This window comes from Monodelphis domestica, chromosome 1, assembly GCF_027887165.1.
Source record: "Monodelphis domestica isolate mMonDom1 chromosome 1, mMonDom1.pri, whole genome shotgun sequence".
Taxonomy (NCBI): Eukaryota; Metazoa; Chordata; class Mammalia; order Didelphimorphia; family Didelphidae; genus Monodelphis; species Monodelphis domestica.
Window position 1 is genome coordinate 379,889,013 of NC_077227.1, and position 16,372 is coordinate 379,905,384.

A 16,372-nucleotide genomic window follows, 5' to 3' on the forward strand; every position below is an offset into this window, starting at 1 on the left:
GTACCTTCCAAATCTAAATAGATGAACCTATGATTTTCAGTGTGTGTCTTCAAGAACTGTATAGTCAGTGTCAAATATTTGTTGAAGAGTACTTATTAAAGGAATATTCTTGTATATCTTCAGGTGATTACTGAGAAAGTGACGGCCCTATGGAAAGAATATGGAGTTGGAAAACATGACCAAAAACCCCAACTTATCCAGTGGCCCTTAAAAACATTTCTATAGTTTTGTCATTTGAGATTCAGTGCTTGTCTAACAATACAATAAGGTTTCATTGTGCCTTGTGCCACAGTAAACAGTACTCCAAGGTAAAGGCACTCCCTCTCTTCCAAAATGACATTTTTCTTGGAAATTTTTTGTTTTTTTCTACATCTAATGTTTTTGTCTTTTAGAGAAAAGCATGTTTCTCTTTCTTGTTTTTTAAAAGCTGATATCCTATTATGGCTGAATTTCAGTGACTCGTGTTTCCATTTGATTTTTTTTTGTTTGTTTGTTACAAAGTAGTACTGGTTATGGTTCTGGCTAACTCCTGAGTTTGATCAATATTGCTATGACCTTGTGTTCTTACAAAATAATATACCTTTAAATTTATTAAAACTTCTATAGATAAGTTGTTCAAATAATGTGTTTTCTTACTACTTTTATTTATGAAGCAGTTGCCATCAATTATGTTTTTTTTAGATTTCTGTAAAGAAATCCAGAAAACAGACCCCTAGATGGAATTTTGATCTAATTATGAGTGTTCCTTCTAGTAGAGCAGATGACAGCCCCTCTATACCTTATAATCCTGTGTGAAGTTACACATCTTCATCAGTAAGCAAGCATTTATTAAGTGCCCTCTCTGTGCCAGTCCATTCAGTGCCCTACAAAACCTAGTGCCATCCTGCCTTTCCAGATTGCTGTCTTTCTCATCTTTTCCTGTTGTATTCCTACCACATCTTTCTCCCTTTGTCATCATTTATGATAAAAAGTGTGCATTTGTAAGATTGTTGCCTGAGGTTGGAAATGCAGTTATAGGATCTTGAGAATTTTTTTCTTTGTAAAGCTATAATGGCACCATTCACACATACTTTGACCAAGTTAGTTCACTTACAAGAGCTACATGAGAGCTGCATCAGTTTTTGACTTTATTTTGACAACAGCTGTGGAAGGTAGGTGCTATTATCTCCATTTTACAGACTAGAAAACTTGAGGCTTTTAGGAGGTATGGTGACAAAAAGAAAAAACTATTGATTGGATTGCCCCTTTTTACACAAGGTTTTGTCAACTGAGGCAGTATTTGAACCAAGATTTACCAACTCCAAATCCAGTATTCTTTTCACCATATCATGTTGCCTCAGAAGTGTAAGAAACAAAAGTGCTACATTTGATCTGAGGAAGAAGAGATTCAGGAGGTTTTGTTTGAAGTGGGCTTTTAAGGATGGTGAAAATTCAACAAGATAAGGGCATTCTAGGTATAGAGTATGGTGTGAAGAAAAACATTAAGACAAGAGTGTATAGGGGAAAAAATGAGAGGAGAGGACTGAAGTATGACAGTAGTAGAGAACAATAATCTAGAAAGCCAGAATGGCATTAGATTTTGGAAGATACTAAGCTAGGCAAGAGAACTTGAACTTAACTTGGTAGGCCCTAGGAAGCCATTGGAGACTTTTGAGTAAGGGGAGCAATATGATCAGAGCTCTGTAACACAAAAAGTAGATAAATCTGGATTTCTTGGGTGATGAACTAAGAGAAGGCTCTTCACTAGGACTCCAATATGAATACAGTTACTTTGACTTTTTCTCAGGAACTAGTTTGTTAAATTAGATATCTTTGGCAACTCCTTATTTTACTGATGAGGCAACAAGGTCTAGGTCCCTAAACTGATTTGCCCAAGGTCACACAGATAGTGACAATGGCATCTTCCTTAGACTGTATATGAAATAATGAAAATCATACATGCAATAATACAAATAGAACAGTAAAACAAATGAAAGCTATAGTAATGATCAAGCTTAATCTGAAGAATTGAGAAAATGCGTCTTTCATTAAAGAAGCAGAGGACTGTGAGTGTAGACCAGGGGTCCCCAAACTTTTTACACAGGGGGCCAGTTCACTGTCCCTCAGACTGTTGGAGGGCTGGACCATAAAAAAACTATGAGTAAATCTGTATACTGCTGTCTGGGATAGCGGAGGCTGCAGCTCTGACTGTGATGGGCCTGTCACACCTTGCACAGGCCCATCACCGCCACCACTATACCGGGCAGCAGTATACAGAGTGGGGAATCCCCTCCCCCAGGTCACTGCTCACCATGTTGATGTCTTCCATTGTGCAGCCACATAATCCTTTTTGGGGAGCGTCATTTTCATTCATTTACTCTCAGAACAAGGTGCCACGCAAAGGATTATATCACCGGGAGTAGTACTGTACATGAGCAACACTGTGCTTTGTGGCTCTGCCACATACAGTGCTCCTCTCACTGATCATCAGTGAAAGAGGTGCTCCTTCCCAAAGTGTGGTGGGAGCTGGATAAATGGGCTCAGGGGGCTGCATATGGCCCCCTGGTATAGACTCTCACCCCTACTCTCAAACATATTCAGTGTACTAACTGGTTTTGAAGAAGGGGTGGGGGGTGGGGGGAAGTTAGGTGGCTCTGTGGATAGAGAGCCAGACCTGGAGATGGGAAGCCCTGGATTAAAATTCGGCTCCAGGTTCCTATTAACTGTGTGATTTGGGCAAGTTTCTTAACTAAAATTGCCTAGCCCATACTGCTCTTTTGCTTTGGAACGGATACTTTGTATTGATTCTAAGGCAGAAGGTAAGGGTTTAAAAAAAAACAACAAACAACTGTGGTTTTTGAAAAACAATATTTGTTACAAAAAGGGGGAAGGGTCATTGGGGAGGAGAGAGGGATATATTTGGAAATGAATAGATTTGTAAATGCAAAGGGCATTCTCCAAATAAGAAAATGTAGATCTTTCCTAACTACTTAGTCCCTTAATAATTCTTGCCATTTTGAGTATTTTCATTTTTAAAAATGCTGTAGAGTTTTAAGTTTCAATTTTTCTTACTCTACTATTTTCCAAAATCTAAACTGGATCCAGAATGTTTCAGAGTATAAAAAAAAAGTTAGCATTTATTATGTAGCATTTTAAGATTTGCAAAGTGTGTTAAAAATATTATCTTTTTTGATCCTCACAACAACCCTAAACAAGGAAATGCTGTTATCTATATTTTACTGAGGCACACAGAATTTTCATGACTTGCCCAGGGTCATAAATATAGAAACATCTGAAACTGGATTTGAATTTAGGTCTTGTAGACTCCAGATCTAATTATGTATCTGCTGCACCAATTAACTACTACCTAGGTGGGAAAAAGATATGCTGTAATTCAACATAGGAAAGTTCAGAATAAAAGAGAAGTTAACCCAAGAGAAATCAATTTAATTGTTTATCTACAAATAATTGGAGTCTTTCTAATTTACACCTATTCCCCAAAACAACTTTTAAAACCCACAATTCAAAGTTGAGTAAAGATGAATTTTGTTTTTGGTTTTTATTTAAAGCAAGAAACTGAATAAAATGTTTTCTATTTTTTATAGCATTTTGGCCCTTCTACAGTCAGGTACCAGGACCCAGTTTTTTTTCTCTGAATCTAGCATATTTCAAGAGGGAGATTCTGCTTTCATATACATTGTCTACCCCTTCACAAAAATACTGTCTTAGTCAATAAAAGGGGCTCTAATTATATAACTTGCAGTCTCACCTTTATGTTTCCTCCTTCCAAAATTTCCCTACTCCTCAGTACTACCAGCAACATTATTTCAGTAATAAGATTGAAAATTAGAGTACTTTCTCCATTTTCTGATGCTTTATATTCTTAGAATCACTTTTTATATAGATATTCCATTAGCTATTTGCCTGATCTTTGGTTCTTTTTTTAAAAAGCTGATTTCTGGTCTTCAGAGAATTCTTATTTTATGGTTTCAGAACTGACTTGTAATTCCATATATAATATTTAGATTCAATAAAAAAGTGAAAGTCAAGTTCTCATGATCATATGTAACTTTCATAGTCAACTCTTTTCTTGCCTTCTTCTTTGGGGCATTTGGTTCTCTTAGCCTCCTTATAAATCTGGATCTCCATGGAGAAGTAGAGAACTGGATCAAAGGGCCTATATACTTAGTGCTTCTAGAAATCTCAAAAGGATGGGAATAAAGATGAATGAGTGTGGGTAAAAAAGTGTAGAGGGGAGGGTCTTTACAAATTTTACTTAGAATACTTTCACAGGATGAATCTAGGGAATGAACTCAGAGAGGAATATCTCAATGTATATATGTTTCGAATAGCCTCTTTATACCCTGAAGAGAAGCTTCTTAGTACAATTTCAGTGGCAAAATGTTCCTACTTCATTGGTAAGTTCCAGGAAGGAGATAGCATCTATTTAAATGAGATGTTAGGGCAGTTTTCACCCCTTGATGCTCCAGATCTATTCCTGTTCTAAAGGAAATGGGGGAAAATAACAAACTCAGCCTGAATTTATAAGAGTAAAATAAAGCTGAGAGTATCCCATCTCCATTTTAAAAAATAAAGGTAGTATCTATCCAGTTGAAAGTGGGGTCACTCAAATATTGTTCCAGCTTTGCTGGGGGAAAGTAGCTGTAGTAACAGGTGAACAATTTTTCTTTTCTTCTTTTAAATTTTTTTATTTTATTTTTTAAAATAAAATTGGTCTTGGAACCAATATTATGTATTGATTCCAAAGAAGAATTGCAGTAAGGACTAGGCAATGGGAGTCAAGTGACTTGTCCAGGGTTTCACAGCTAGGAAGTGTCTGAGGCCAAATTTGAACCTAGGACCTCCCATTTCTAGGCCTGGCTCTCAATCCACTGAACCATCTAGCTGACCCCTTTCTCCTTTTTTTTTTTAAACCCTTATCTTCTGACTTAGAATACTAACCCTAAGCATTGGTTCCAAGGTAGAAGCATGGGAAGGACTAGGCAGTTGGAGTTAGAGTGGCTTGTCTAGTGTCCCACAGCTAGGAAGTGTCTGAGGCCAAATTTGAACCCAAGACCTCCTGTCTCCAGACATGACTATCCACTGAGCCATCCAGATTCCCTGAACAGTTTTTCAGTGTAGAAAAAGTGGATTTGCTCTTACATTGACATCTAATTGTGTGACTTTGGGCAAGTAAATTTAATCTCAGTTTCTATTTCCCCATCTGTTAAATGGGAATGATAATAAAAAAAATATTTATTAAGCACTTTCTATAGAGTAGGAACTGTGCACAAAGTGCCAGAAATGAAAGGCAAAGACTGCCTTTAAGGAACTTACATATCTTATACTATTGACTCCACAAACTTGTTGTGATAAAAGGTCTACATGTGGAGTATAGGGATAGTTGTTATTTTAACCAAGGTAATTGAATGGTGCAGTGAATAATCCTCGAGGTCTGGAATCAAAAAGTTGTTCAGTCATGTCTGACTCTTTGTGACCCCATCTGGGGTTTTCTTGGCAAAGATAGCAGAGTGGTTTGCCATTTCCTTCTCCAACTCATTTTACAGATAAAGAAACTGATTAAACAGGGCTAAGTGACTTGCCAGACTAACTGAGGTTGGATTTGAACTCAGGTCTTCCTGACTCCAGGCCAAGCACTCTATCCACTGTGCCACCTCAAATTCTTAGAGTCTGAAGGGGCCGAGTTTAAAAACCAACCTCAGCCACTAGCTCTGAATCCTGGGCATGCCAATTAACCACTGTCTGCTTCATTTCTACAACTGCAAAATTGGTATAATAATATCATCTACTTGATAGGGTGGTTGTGAGGATTAAATATTTGTAAAGCACTTAGCACAGTATCTGGTACAAAGTAGGAGCTACTAAATGCTAGTTATTATTACTATTATTAATCTCTCTGGGCCTCAATTTCCACATCTATGAAATGTGAGGATTAGGTCTTATAGGTCTCTTCAAACTCTAGGCCTATGAACCTCTATCCTATTTTTAATAAGCATTTCACTATATTTATACTTTGCATATTATCAGTGTCCTAAATTAATATTCAGTAAAAAAGTGACTTTTAAAGTTCCTGAATGATACCTTGGGATATCAGTTCCCATTAGTATTTTAAAAATGAGTTGGGGGATTATTTGCTTTTTAAAAAAATCTTTCATCCATGAAGATAACTATAAATGGCTTTCTTCTCTAACATTCAAAGGGCTGGCAGAAATTCCCATATTCATTGGGAACATGCCTACTGACAAAGCTGTTGAAAGGACCTGGGGATTTATGAGCATTGAAGGGGTAGGTGTATATTGTACAGATTCAGAGGAGTTATACATTTGACGCTAGTCCCATTTTGATAACTTGGTTCATTTTCTTAAAGTTGGTGCTTTCCTCACAAACTAGAATTGAGATATAGCACAATGTAATGAATGTACAGTAGAAAATCTAGGTTTGAGTTTTGGTTTAGTCACTTACTGCTCATTTCTGTGGTCTTAGGTAAGTCACTTTAATTTCTCTGGGTCTTAGTCTCCTTATCAATAAAATGAGAAGGTTGGACTAAATGATCTCAAGACTCTTTCCAGCACTTTATCCCAGAGGTCAACTATTTTTTACCTTTCAACTACTTAGAACACCTACTTCTCTATCTGAAGGATATCCTCTTGTGGTTAGGATATGTCAGTGCAGCCTCTGCTTTACCAGCAGAAACGAAGGACAGGGAGAAAGAACAAATTACATCTGAAGCAATATCTGGAGAAACGGCAAAGAACTGGAAAGAATCAATGATAAAATTAGTATATGAGGCTATTACTGTTGAATTTCTTTCCTAATTAGTTATAATATGCTTTTATGTTAAAGTGGTCATTATATGTGGTAGCATCTTCAAAGAGCAGCTTGTTTTTACTCCTTTCTTATTGTGAACTTGAGTGTCAGTCGAGAAAGCTTTTCTATACATGTTTTTCATTTAAAAATATTAGTACATTTTGGCTCTGTTTATTGCTTTCCCTCTTAGTTTAGTTCAACAAATGTATTAAGCACCTACTATATGCAATGTACCATGCTAGGTCCTGGGATATATACTAAGCCAAAAGTGGAGCAGTACTGCCCTCAGAAAACTTAAGATCCTCCATTTGTTGAGTTGTCATATTAAAAGCTATGAATCCTTTCAGAAAGTACCCAATGTTATAGCTAAAGCATAGAGATTTTCATAAAGCATCTCTGAAAAAAATGAATTGTAAGGATTGTAATATAGGTTGTAGGGGACTTGACATTTGGGGAAACAGAAAATAAACACCATTCTGCTGGAGTTCATTGTGCCCTGAAAAGGAGGCACCCACTGTATTATATATAGAACTGTTCTTATTCCCATTCTATCTCATCAAAAGAAGCAGGGTACCTAGGAAGCCAAGAGGAACAATTTGATTCCTCGGCCCTTGGGGGAAGAGAGTCATATCAACTTCTAATACAGTGAGGGCCCTCATTTTAAGAACTATTGTGGAAATTTTGAAAAGATCTTTAAGTTTGGAGGCTTTGCTGGAAGGTGGGAAATTTAAAGGGCACTGATAGCACTTCTGATTTTTTTGAAACCCTTATTTTCTGGCTTAGTAACAACTCTAAGATAGAAGACTAGGCAGTTGGGGTTAAGTGTCTTGCCCAGGGTCACATAGGCAGGAAATGGTCCAATTTGAATCCAGGACCTTCTGACTCCAGGCCTAGTATTCTGACCACTAAGCCACCATACAGCCCCTACTTCTGTGATTAAAAAGACTGAGGAAGAGCTAGGATGGGACAGGGACTAGGTATCAGGAGTAGCTCCTTTGTGGGGAACAAGGAGTGCCTTGATTCCAGCTGTTTCATGGGGTTCTTGAGGTAATAGGTTATTTAGGATCAAGGCCATGGCTAAAGGGACCTGAGCTCCCAATTAGTCGACTAGCAAGTGAAGAGACACAACAGCAAGAACCTAGGTTCCTAAAGAGGTACTATCAACACTAGGGGTGGTGGATTATAACCTATTTAATCACTGCTCCTATCCTTTGGTATGCTGAGGCAACCCCAGGCCTCTAGCCCTACCAGAAGAGTCTTCTGGGCTGCATTTTCTGGAGTAGGTGAGCTTGGGGACCCGAGTACTTAGAAGGGATCTTGGGCTCTTCTTTCTCTTTCTTCTGCTTATCCTTGCTCATAAAACTGAGACTGCTGTTCTGGAAGGGTTCTTTGAACTTTGTCCATATTTCAGATGATGAAATTCAACAACCTGGACGAAAGGGATCTGGATTCAGAATCCTAAAACTTGGGAAATCGCCACTCTTACATGAAATCGGGGCCTCTATTTCCTATAGTAGAAAGTGAGGAGAAGGTTGAACAGGGTGATCTCCAAGGTCCCTTCTAGTTGAAACAGCCCCTAAGTCTTTGAGATTTGGGCTCAATTTGTCTCTACCTTAGGACAGCCTCAATTTAATTAGGAGCTGAATAAGTCTTTCTTTGTGACTTCCGGCAAATAATTTCCTTTTCTTTGGGGCCTTAGTTTTTTCTTCTGTAAAATGAAAGTGCAATAGTGGAGTTGGAGGGGAAAGAGGGAAGTCTTGGAAGGTGAAGACATTCTCTAGCAGCACTAACAATAGCAGCAGCCTTATGATGTTTTAGGGTCTACATGTACCCTCTGGGGCTTTAGTCATTATAGTTATTCAATTTAGTAGTTTATATTATTTAGTTATATAAGCTTACTTTATTCTGTATTACTACAAATCTATCTGTGTTCCTCTTAAGTTCTTCACGCTTGTCATTTTTACTGCACAAAAATATCTCATTACTCTGATGTACTGCAATTTGTTCCTTTAATTGATGAGTACTTATTTAGTTTGAAATTTTTTGTTACAACCACAATAACAAAATACTATTTTGAATATTTTGGCATTATAGTATCTTTCTGTCTTTGCCTTCATTATAAGTATATATGCCCAGTAGTTGTATTGAAGGTTGGGGGGTGGGGATATAAATAGTGACTGTAGTCACTTGTGTATAATTCTAGATTATTTTCCAGAAAATTGAACTCCTCTGAAAGGATGTTAGTTTATCTTCTTATAGTCCTTCTGATACTTGTTTTTTCATCTTTGCTGATTTGATAGGTGTACTGGTAAAATCTCAGTGTTTTAATTTTGATCTCCTATTACTTGTGAGGTGAAGCAGTTTTTCATATGTTCATTTATAATTCTCAATTCTTTTGAAAACTGTTCATACCCTTTTTACCATTTTTTTGGAAGGGGGGAATGTTGGTCTTATTTGTGACACATTCTCCTATATAGTGTGGGTATTAGACTTTTAGTTGCAATATTCGATGCAGAGATTTTTTTCCCACTTAGTGTTCTCTTTTTTATACTATATGGATTTTTTCCTATGAAGTTTTAAAAAATTTATGTAGTTAAATTTTGATTTTAGCTTTTATAATCATCTCTGTCTCTTGTTTGGTTAAACATTCTCCTTCAACCATTAATGTAAAAGGCATTTCCTTTTGATATCCTATTAAAAAAATGAAGTTACTTATTATTCTTAATATATCCATTTAGAACTTATTGTAATACATGGTATAAGATACTGTTTTAAATCAAATTTCTGTTAAATTGTTTTTCCCAGCAGCTCTTTTCAGATAGGAAGCCCTTACTTTAGTAAGGGTTTTATAAAATCCTGTGCTACTGTTTTAATTTGTTTCTGCTTTTTGCTTACCTACTCTGTTTTGTTAATGTGATTTTGATTATTTTTGAAAGGTTAACTTTTTTTAGAGTTCAGTAAAGTTACTTTTTTTTTTAATTCATTAGTTTCATGCAGAACTACTTAATGAAAACAGAGGTCCAAGCGATTGAACTGAAGGTATTCCGGTGAAAACCTGCCACTTATTGTATAAATTATTTTTTATCGTGAATTTAAAGCTGGAAAGGAATCTACAAGCAAGAAAAAAAAGTTTGGAATTAGACTCTCAGGATCTGGGCTTGGAAATGCCTCAGGTAAATTTTACTGAGTGTGAGTAGCCTTTTTTTAATATTTTAGTTAAGCAGAGGTCAGTGCCACTGGTGCTATAAGTTCACATATCCCTGGTAAATCTTACTGTGAGTAGTCTTTATATTTGAGCTCAGCAGAAGTTAGTAAAAATTAGTTCCTGTAACCTGTAGCAGAAGACTTCCCTATGTTTTTAGGTCTCACACAGACCTGGTTCAAGGGGTTAACCTAAAAGGATAATTTTCTCTCTTTTGGCTTGTTGTCCCACTTGGAGTTTGTACTGGGAAAATCTCCAACTATATAACTTGGTCTCTTTTCACAAATGTGAATTTATAGGACCCCTAGCTCCCATACATCAAGGTAAAATGCATATGAATGGAGAGTAGTTTGAAGGATGCTAAGGGCTCACAAAACTCATAGACACAGACAACTTATAAGGTACTTGTAGTATCCTTTTTGAAATGAACTAAATTTGACCTTACCAATAAGACAATCATTTATTATAATTAAATTCTTTCTCCTAGTCTTATACTGTAGATTTCCTTTAGAAAGCGAACATACTTTGGGACTACTAGATGAACAAACACCTTTCTATAAGACCTATAATGTCTGAAAAACACATAGAATAATTGGAGTAACAAAGGCCAAATTTCATATCATGTTTTTTATCTGCAGTAACAGGAGCTTTGCCAGTGCCTTCTTTCTCCCAGAAGCACCTGCTCAGCAATGCTAATTCATTCTAGAAGAGCAGGTCTCTGAACTCTCAAACTTGACATTACCCACAAGGCAACCTCCAAGACTATCACTGCCTAGTATATATCCTTTTTCTGACCAGAAGCCTAGATTACAGGATCATATTACCTAGGAAATCAAAATCCTCTCTCTTCTACCCAGGAGGTTGATCAGGAACATTATTCATGAACTTCCCTCTTGAGCTCAGAGGGCAAGCACATGTCTGTTTCTGCCATGTACTTCTGCAAGAACTCAATGATTTCCTTAGCTTCTCTCATCTTTTAGTCTTGGAAAGTCCATTATCAGATCTTTGTCTCTGACTTGTGCCCAGGAGGTCCTATGGGCAAGTACATGTAATTCCCATAAGCTTCCATGCCATTTTCAGTTCCTGGTGGAGGGGAGACTACACAGGCCGTTTCATATTCCCTATGCCCAAATACAGGTTTAACGTATTGCATTCTGTTCTGTCTTCTAAAACAGGGAAGAGTGCTAAACTGGGCTATTGGATCATTTTTATAGGCCTTTGAAAAGAGTAGCATCTATAACAAGTATACATTCCTCCTGAGCCTTAATCAGGCAGTCATCTTTGGGTTTGAGGGATTGGGATTGTCAAAATCAGGGACCATCCTATATCCTTTTTAAGGATACAATGAACATACCTCATTACTGGTATCATATTCAAAAAGAGATGGTTCCCTGCAGGCTGCTAATTGATTTAGAAAACCACTAATTAACATTATCCATATTGTATTTTTATTTTTATTTATTTTTAAACCCTTGCCTTCTGTCTTAGAATCAATACTGTGTATTGGTTCCAAGTCAGAAGAGCAGAAAAGGCTAGGCAATGGGGGTTAAGTGACTTGCCCCAGGGTCACACAGCTAGGAAGTGTCTGAGGCTGTATTTGAACCTAGGACCTCCTGTCTCTCTCTAGATCTGGCTCTCAATCCACTAAGCCACCCAGTTACCCTCTGTCTTTTTATTTTTAAAAAACTTTTTCCAATTACATTTTAATCTGGTTTGAATTTGACACCTCTGGCCTACACTGTAGAGTGGGAGTAAGATTTACATATCAAATTAATTAGATTAATTACATTGATTAAACCCTTTCCTCTTACATTCCTTTTTTGTTTTTAAACCCTTACTTTCTGTCTTAGAATCAATACTATGTATTGGTTCCAAGGAAGAAGAGTGATAAGGGCTAGACAATGGGGGTTAAGTGACTTGCCTGGGGTCACACAGCTAGGAAGTGCCTGTGATCAAATTTGAACCTAGGACCTCTCAACTCTAGGCCTGGCTCTTCAATCCACTGAGCTACCTACCTGCCCCCTACTCTTATATTCCTAATCCCTTTATTAAACTCTCAATTTCTTTTTAACATCCTTTCATTTCTGATCATTCCCTTCATTCTTCTGACAATTGATCCCAGTCCAGCCCTTGAGTCTATATCTTAACTGACATCTGCTCCTTGTTTCCTCTTGGCAGTAGCTCAAGAACTCAGCACTAAGCAACAAATAATATGTTCAAGTTGAAGACTGGGATGGTGGTGAGAGTTGCTGGCTTTGCACTGGCAGTGGGGCTGCTCTAAGGCTGATATAGAATGAGTACTTCCTTAAACCTGCTTTCAGTCCTCAAACTGCCACAACAGTCTCATCTCATCAATATCCCATTTCCTCTATACTCTTTCACTTATGCCACTTAAATCGTGGAGTGGTTACAAGGAGATGGTGATGAAAGACCAAAAGAAAAGCGTTCTTTTCTTCTAGGCCTTTCTCCCCTTTCCTTACTATCTTAGTCCATCATCTTGATATCTTTTATATCCTTATTTTCTCTTGTCAATTAATTTTTCCCTTCTTAACTTTTAAAACAAGCCTCAAGCCTTTTTCAGGACCTCCTCTTTGTACTTTCCCACTCTGTGCACCATCCCCACCAGAGCTTTTTTTTTTTTAAACTCTAACCCACTGCTTTTTCTTCCCTCCTTGTCCCTTTTTCCATGCCACTTATCCACAACTCCTGCTATCTCTCATTCTTCTTTCTAACCATTTTTCATTTAATCTCATCCTTACCAAATCATCTCCATATCTATTTCCCAGAAGGATTAAAAATACAGATATCATTTCATGTAGAAGCCTTGAAATTGAAGTTAACATTTTGAGTATTCAGAATCATCATAGGTTCAGAAGTTTGGAGCCTGGAAAAAGTGGAACATGGCTCCTTGAGTAGAATCTTTTTTCTTCTTTACAATCTCTCTCCCCATACTAGTCCAATGGTTAGGGAGAGATTAGCTTCAGCTAAGTTAGCATACAGTAAAGTTGATCATTTGGGGATACAGGACATATTTTCTTGTTGGTAGGAGAGATTCCAAAGTTAGGGCTCCTACCCCTATGCTTGGCCAATCTCTCTGGATTCTAGAAGATATTATCAAACATGAGTAGATTTTTGTTCACCTGAAAACAATTCTCCAGATTGTCTACAGCTCCCTCTGGCAGCTTCGAAACATATTTGACTTCCCTAATTAGATCAATTTGTCTCTGAAAATTACTCCTTTTTGTAAATAGTAATATTGCCTAGAGCTGGTAATTGACTTAGGTAGACATGATACTTCTAAAAGAAATTTAAAGAGCTTTGCTAAGGATTTATGAAGTCTTAAAGAAACTGAGAACCTCAGAGCACAGGTGCTATTTTTTCACTACTGCTAATCAAGGACAAAGTCCTCATAAGAGGGGTAGATCTGAGAAATGAATAGGTAGAAAAGGTGATATTGTGAGAATAGGTCTGGATTTCTGGATTATAGCTTAAAATACAGGAATGATGGGATCCTGGTAAGAGATGGAGTGTACTTAATAAAAGTTTGTAAAATTTTTATCTGAATTCCTGTCTCTCTACAATGGCCAAGGTAAATACCATATAGAGAAGAAGACTTAGCAGCAGAGATGCCCAGACATTCATAAGATACCAAATCCAGGAAACAAACTTAACAAAGCCAGTTGCCTCAGATATCTATATATAAATTCAGAAAATATGTATAATAAACAAAGTGAACTAGAGATCTCATTCAAGAGAACCAGTTTGACCCCATAAGTGTCCCTGAGACTTAGTGGAGTATGACTTCAGTCTCAAATATGACCCTGGAAGGATATCCCTTATTCAAAAGGAGCAGGATAGGTAAAAGGTGGGTGGGGTAGCTTCATGGATTAAGAAGATATATTATCCATGTTTGAAAATTCAAAGTACAGAAGAGGGAAGCACTGTGGAAATCATTTGAGTGAATATCTATGCAAGCTTAAACATAATAAATACTTTCATCTGATTTGACAACAGATAACAACAGGAACAGGACGGCAACAGGAAGCAAATGAGGTTTGAGGAAACTAATTAAAAGCCTGGAATAGAGTTATGTTATACTAAGGACAGAAGACTTAAATTAAAGGAGTATCTGCTGAATCATTGCCTGTTTAGGCCAAAAGCAGAGTAGTCCATAATTTCTTTTGACTTGTCTTAATGATAATCTCATCCTTCAAAAGTTGAGGAACCAATTAAGTAAACTTTTCCTCTGACCTGATTCTCACCAACAAGGAACAGCTATTTACTGGGGTGCAAATTATGAGAAACTTGGTAGAGAAAGTGACTTTTATTTGAGAAGTTGTTAGAAGAAGAAGAAAACTGGGTGTGATCTGACATACACTCTAGATTTGGAAACTAATTTTGGACAGTTCACAGAAAGAATTGGTAAGATTCTGCAAAGGAAGTCAACATAAGAGTAGAAAGCTATCAAAAATGAACTTTGAAGACACCAAGTTTTCTAATGATGAGGAAAGGGAGTTTATCTATAGACTGAGTAGATGCACAGGAAACTCACTGACCAAATTAGATTTTTAAAAGGTATGTATAGAATTAAGGATGAATATGACAGCATAGCATGATATTGTAAGAATAGTGTCAGGTACTCTAAATGTAATTTCTTGCTTTCAAGTCAGTACTATCTGCCTATACTGTTAGAGGGAGTTTCTGGTTGAGGAAATCACACATTCCTGTAAAGAAAGATACTGTGGTGGTAAAGATGTGTAAGGAGGCAAAAGTTAGGAAGTGAATATGGCAGAATAAACATTTTTAATGTGCCTGTAAAAAAAAATCAAGTCAGGTATTCTAAAACTCAGAATTATATGGGACTGGCAAGAAACCTAAGAACATCAAAAAGAAAATGTTTTTCTCTCCCTCAGAATAGGGAAAAGAGTAGGCTCTAGAAGGTAGAGCTGCTCAGCTTTTAAATTACTTCTGTTCTTTCTGTCAATAAAGGAAGGATGGGGTTTAAAAATCCAAGGTATGTAGTAAAACAGCAAGAGAGCAGGTAGTTAGGTCCAAAGAAACTATATCCTCCAGAACTAGAATAACTGAGAAATGGGTTTGATGAACCATTGTTAATGAACTTTAAAAGACTGGAAAACAGGGTAGATTCTGGACTGAAGAAGCACAAACATGGTCTTCATTTTAAAAAAGTGGAGAAGACTGGGGTTTGTTGTTGACAGGCTAATGAGTTTAATTCATTATTAAGGGATGGTCCTCAAAAGGAGTGATTACATAAACCCAACATGGCTTCATGAACAGGCTGTCAGACAAATCCAAGCAGCTGGATTAGATCATATATACAGAGAGGAGATCAAGACAACCATGAGGGTGTTGAGGTATGTGAAAAAGGAAAAGATACTCAAAGTATAAGGAAATTAATACTGAAAAAAGATGACTGAGAGAACATCAACAACCACTGACAGATATGCCTACTTTACCATCTGTATAAAATTTTTATGAGAACAAGCTACATTTACTTTGGGGACTCCTTGATGAAGTATTCATATGGAACAGACAGAATTTCAAAAGTGATAATTCCTTAGAAGTCTGTCTTTACTATCACAAACTGACTGAAAGATACAGAGAATACAAGATTCCATATTCTTGTGGTTTGTTGATTATATGTATTTGATTTGGTAGAGCAAAATGCCACTTTTAAAAGCTCTCTCCCAATAAGATGTATGCCAACCATATATCAGCATTATTCAGGATAATATTTTTCAGAAACCCTCCAATTAATAGCAGGCAGAGCCCAAGAGAGGGACACATCAAAGATGGTTACCAGTTTCATAAAGGAGATCCATTGCAGAGTACAAGTTGAAGAATCATTCCTTATGCATGGTGAGGTCCTCTAGAGGCCCATTTATGGATGCTATTGTGCTAGTTGTAGCAAGCTTTGGAGTATAGCTGAGCATTCTAGAAAAAGTAGCTTAAATAGCTTTGATCTCTAACCATCTATATATAGATAAACCAAATGAATTATGAATGCCTGTTGTCTGGTCGAAACATATAATTAAATTAATCTATAGAGCTCATCCACCAGTATAACTTGGTCAAAGAGTACAAATGGACAAGTTCTCTTGGACAGGATTATGCAGGAAAAGAAGTCAGAATTGCCTTCAGGAAGTTAAAGAATTCTTCTAATTATCACAAATCCTTCCAAAAATAAAGACCTATCTTTGAATTCCAATGTTTTACCTCTCTTATTATGGCTATGTATTGGGGAGCACTATAGTCTCCAAAGCATTAAACCTGAGTATCACTCAAAAGGCAAGTGGGAGCAGGCTTCAATTCATAACAAATAAGGAAGTATAAGAAAGAACT

General features: G+C 36.9%; 1 protein-coding gene across 2 annotated transcripts in view; it reads left to right on the top strand.

Moving 5' to 3' along the window:
- CREBRF (CREB3 regulatory factor) overlaps positions 1–16,372 on the top strand; it is a 52,693-nt gene that overhangs the window by 13,384 nt on the left and 22,937 nt on the right. Inside the window, exon 2 of one of the 2 annotated variants that reach the window (XM_056811583.1) lies at positions 9,795–9,996. Coding sequence is in view for 1 of the 2 variants with exons in the window: in XM_007474024.3 (XP_007474086.1) it covers positions 9,972–9,980 (9 nt within the window). In the remaining variant the exon portion in view is untranslated. The remainder of the gene's footprint in view (positions 1–9,794; positions 9,997–16,372) is intronic. The other variant, XM_007474024.3, reaches the window with a different exon arrangement.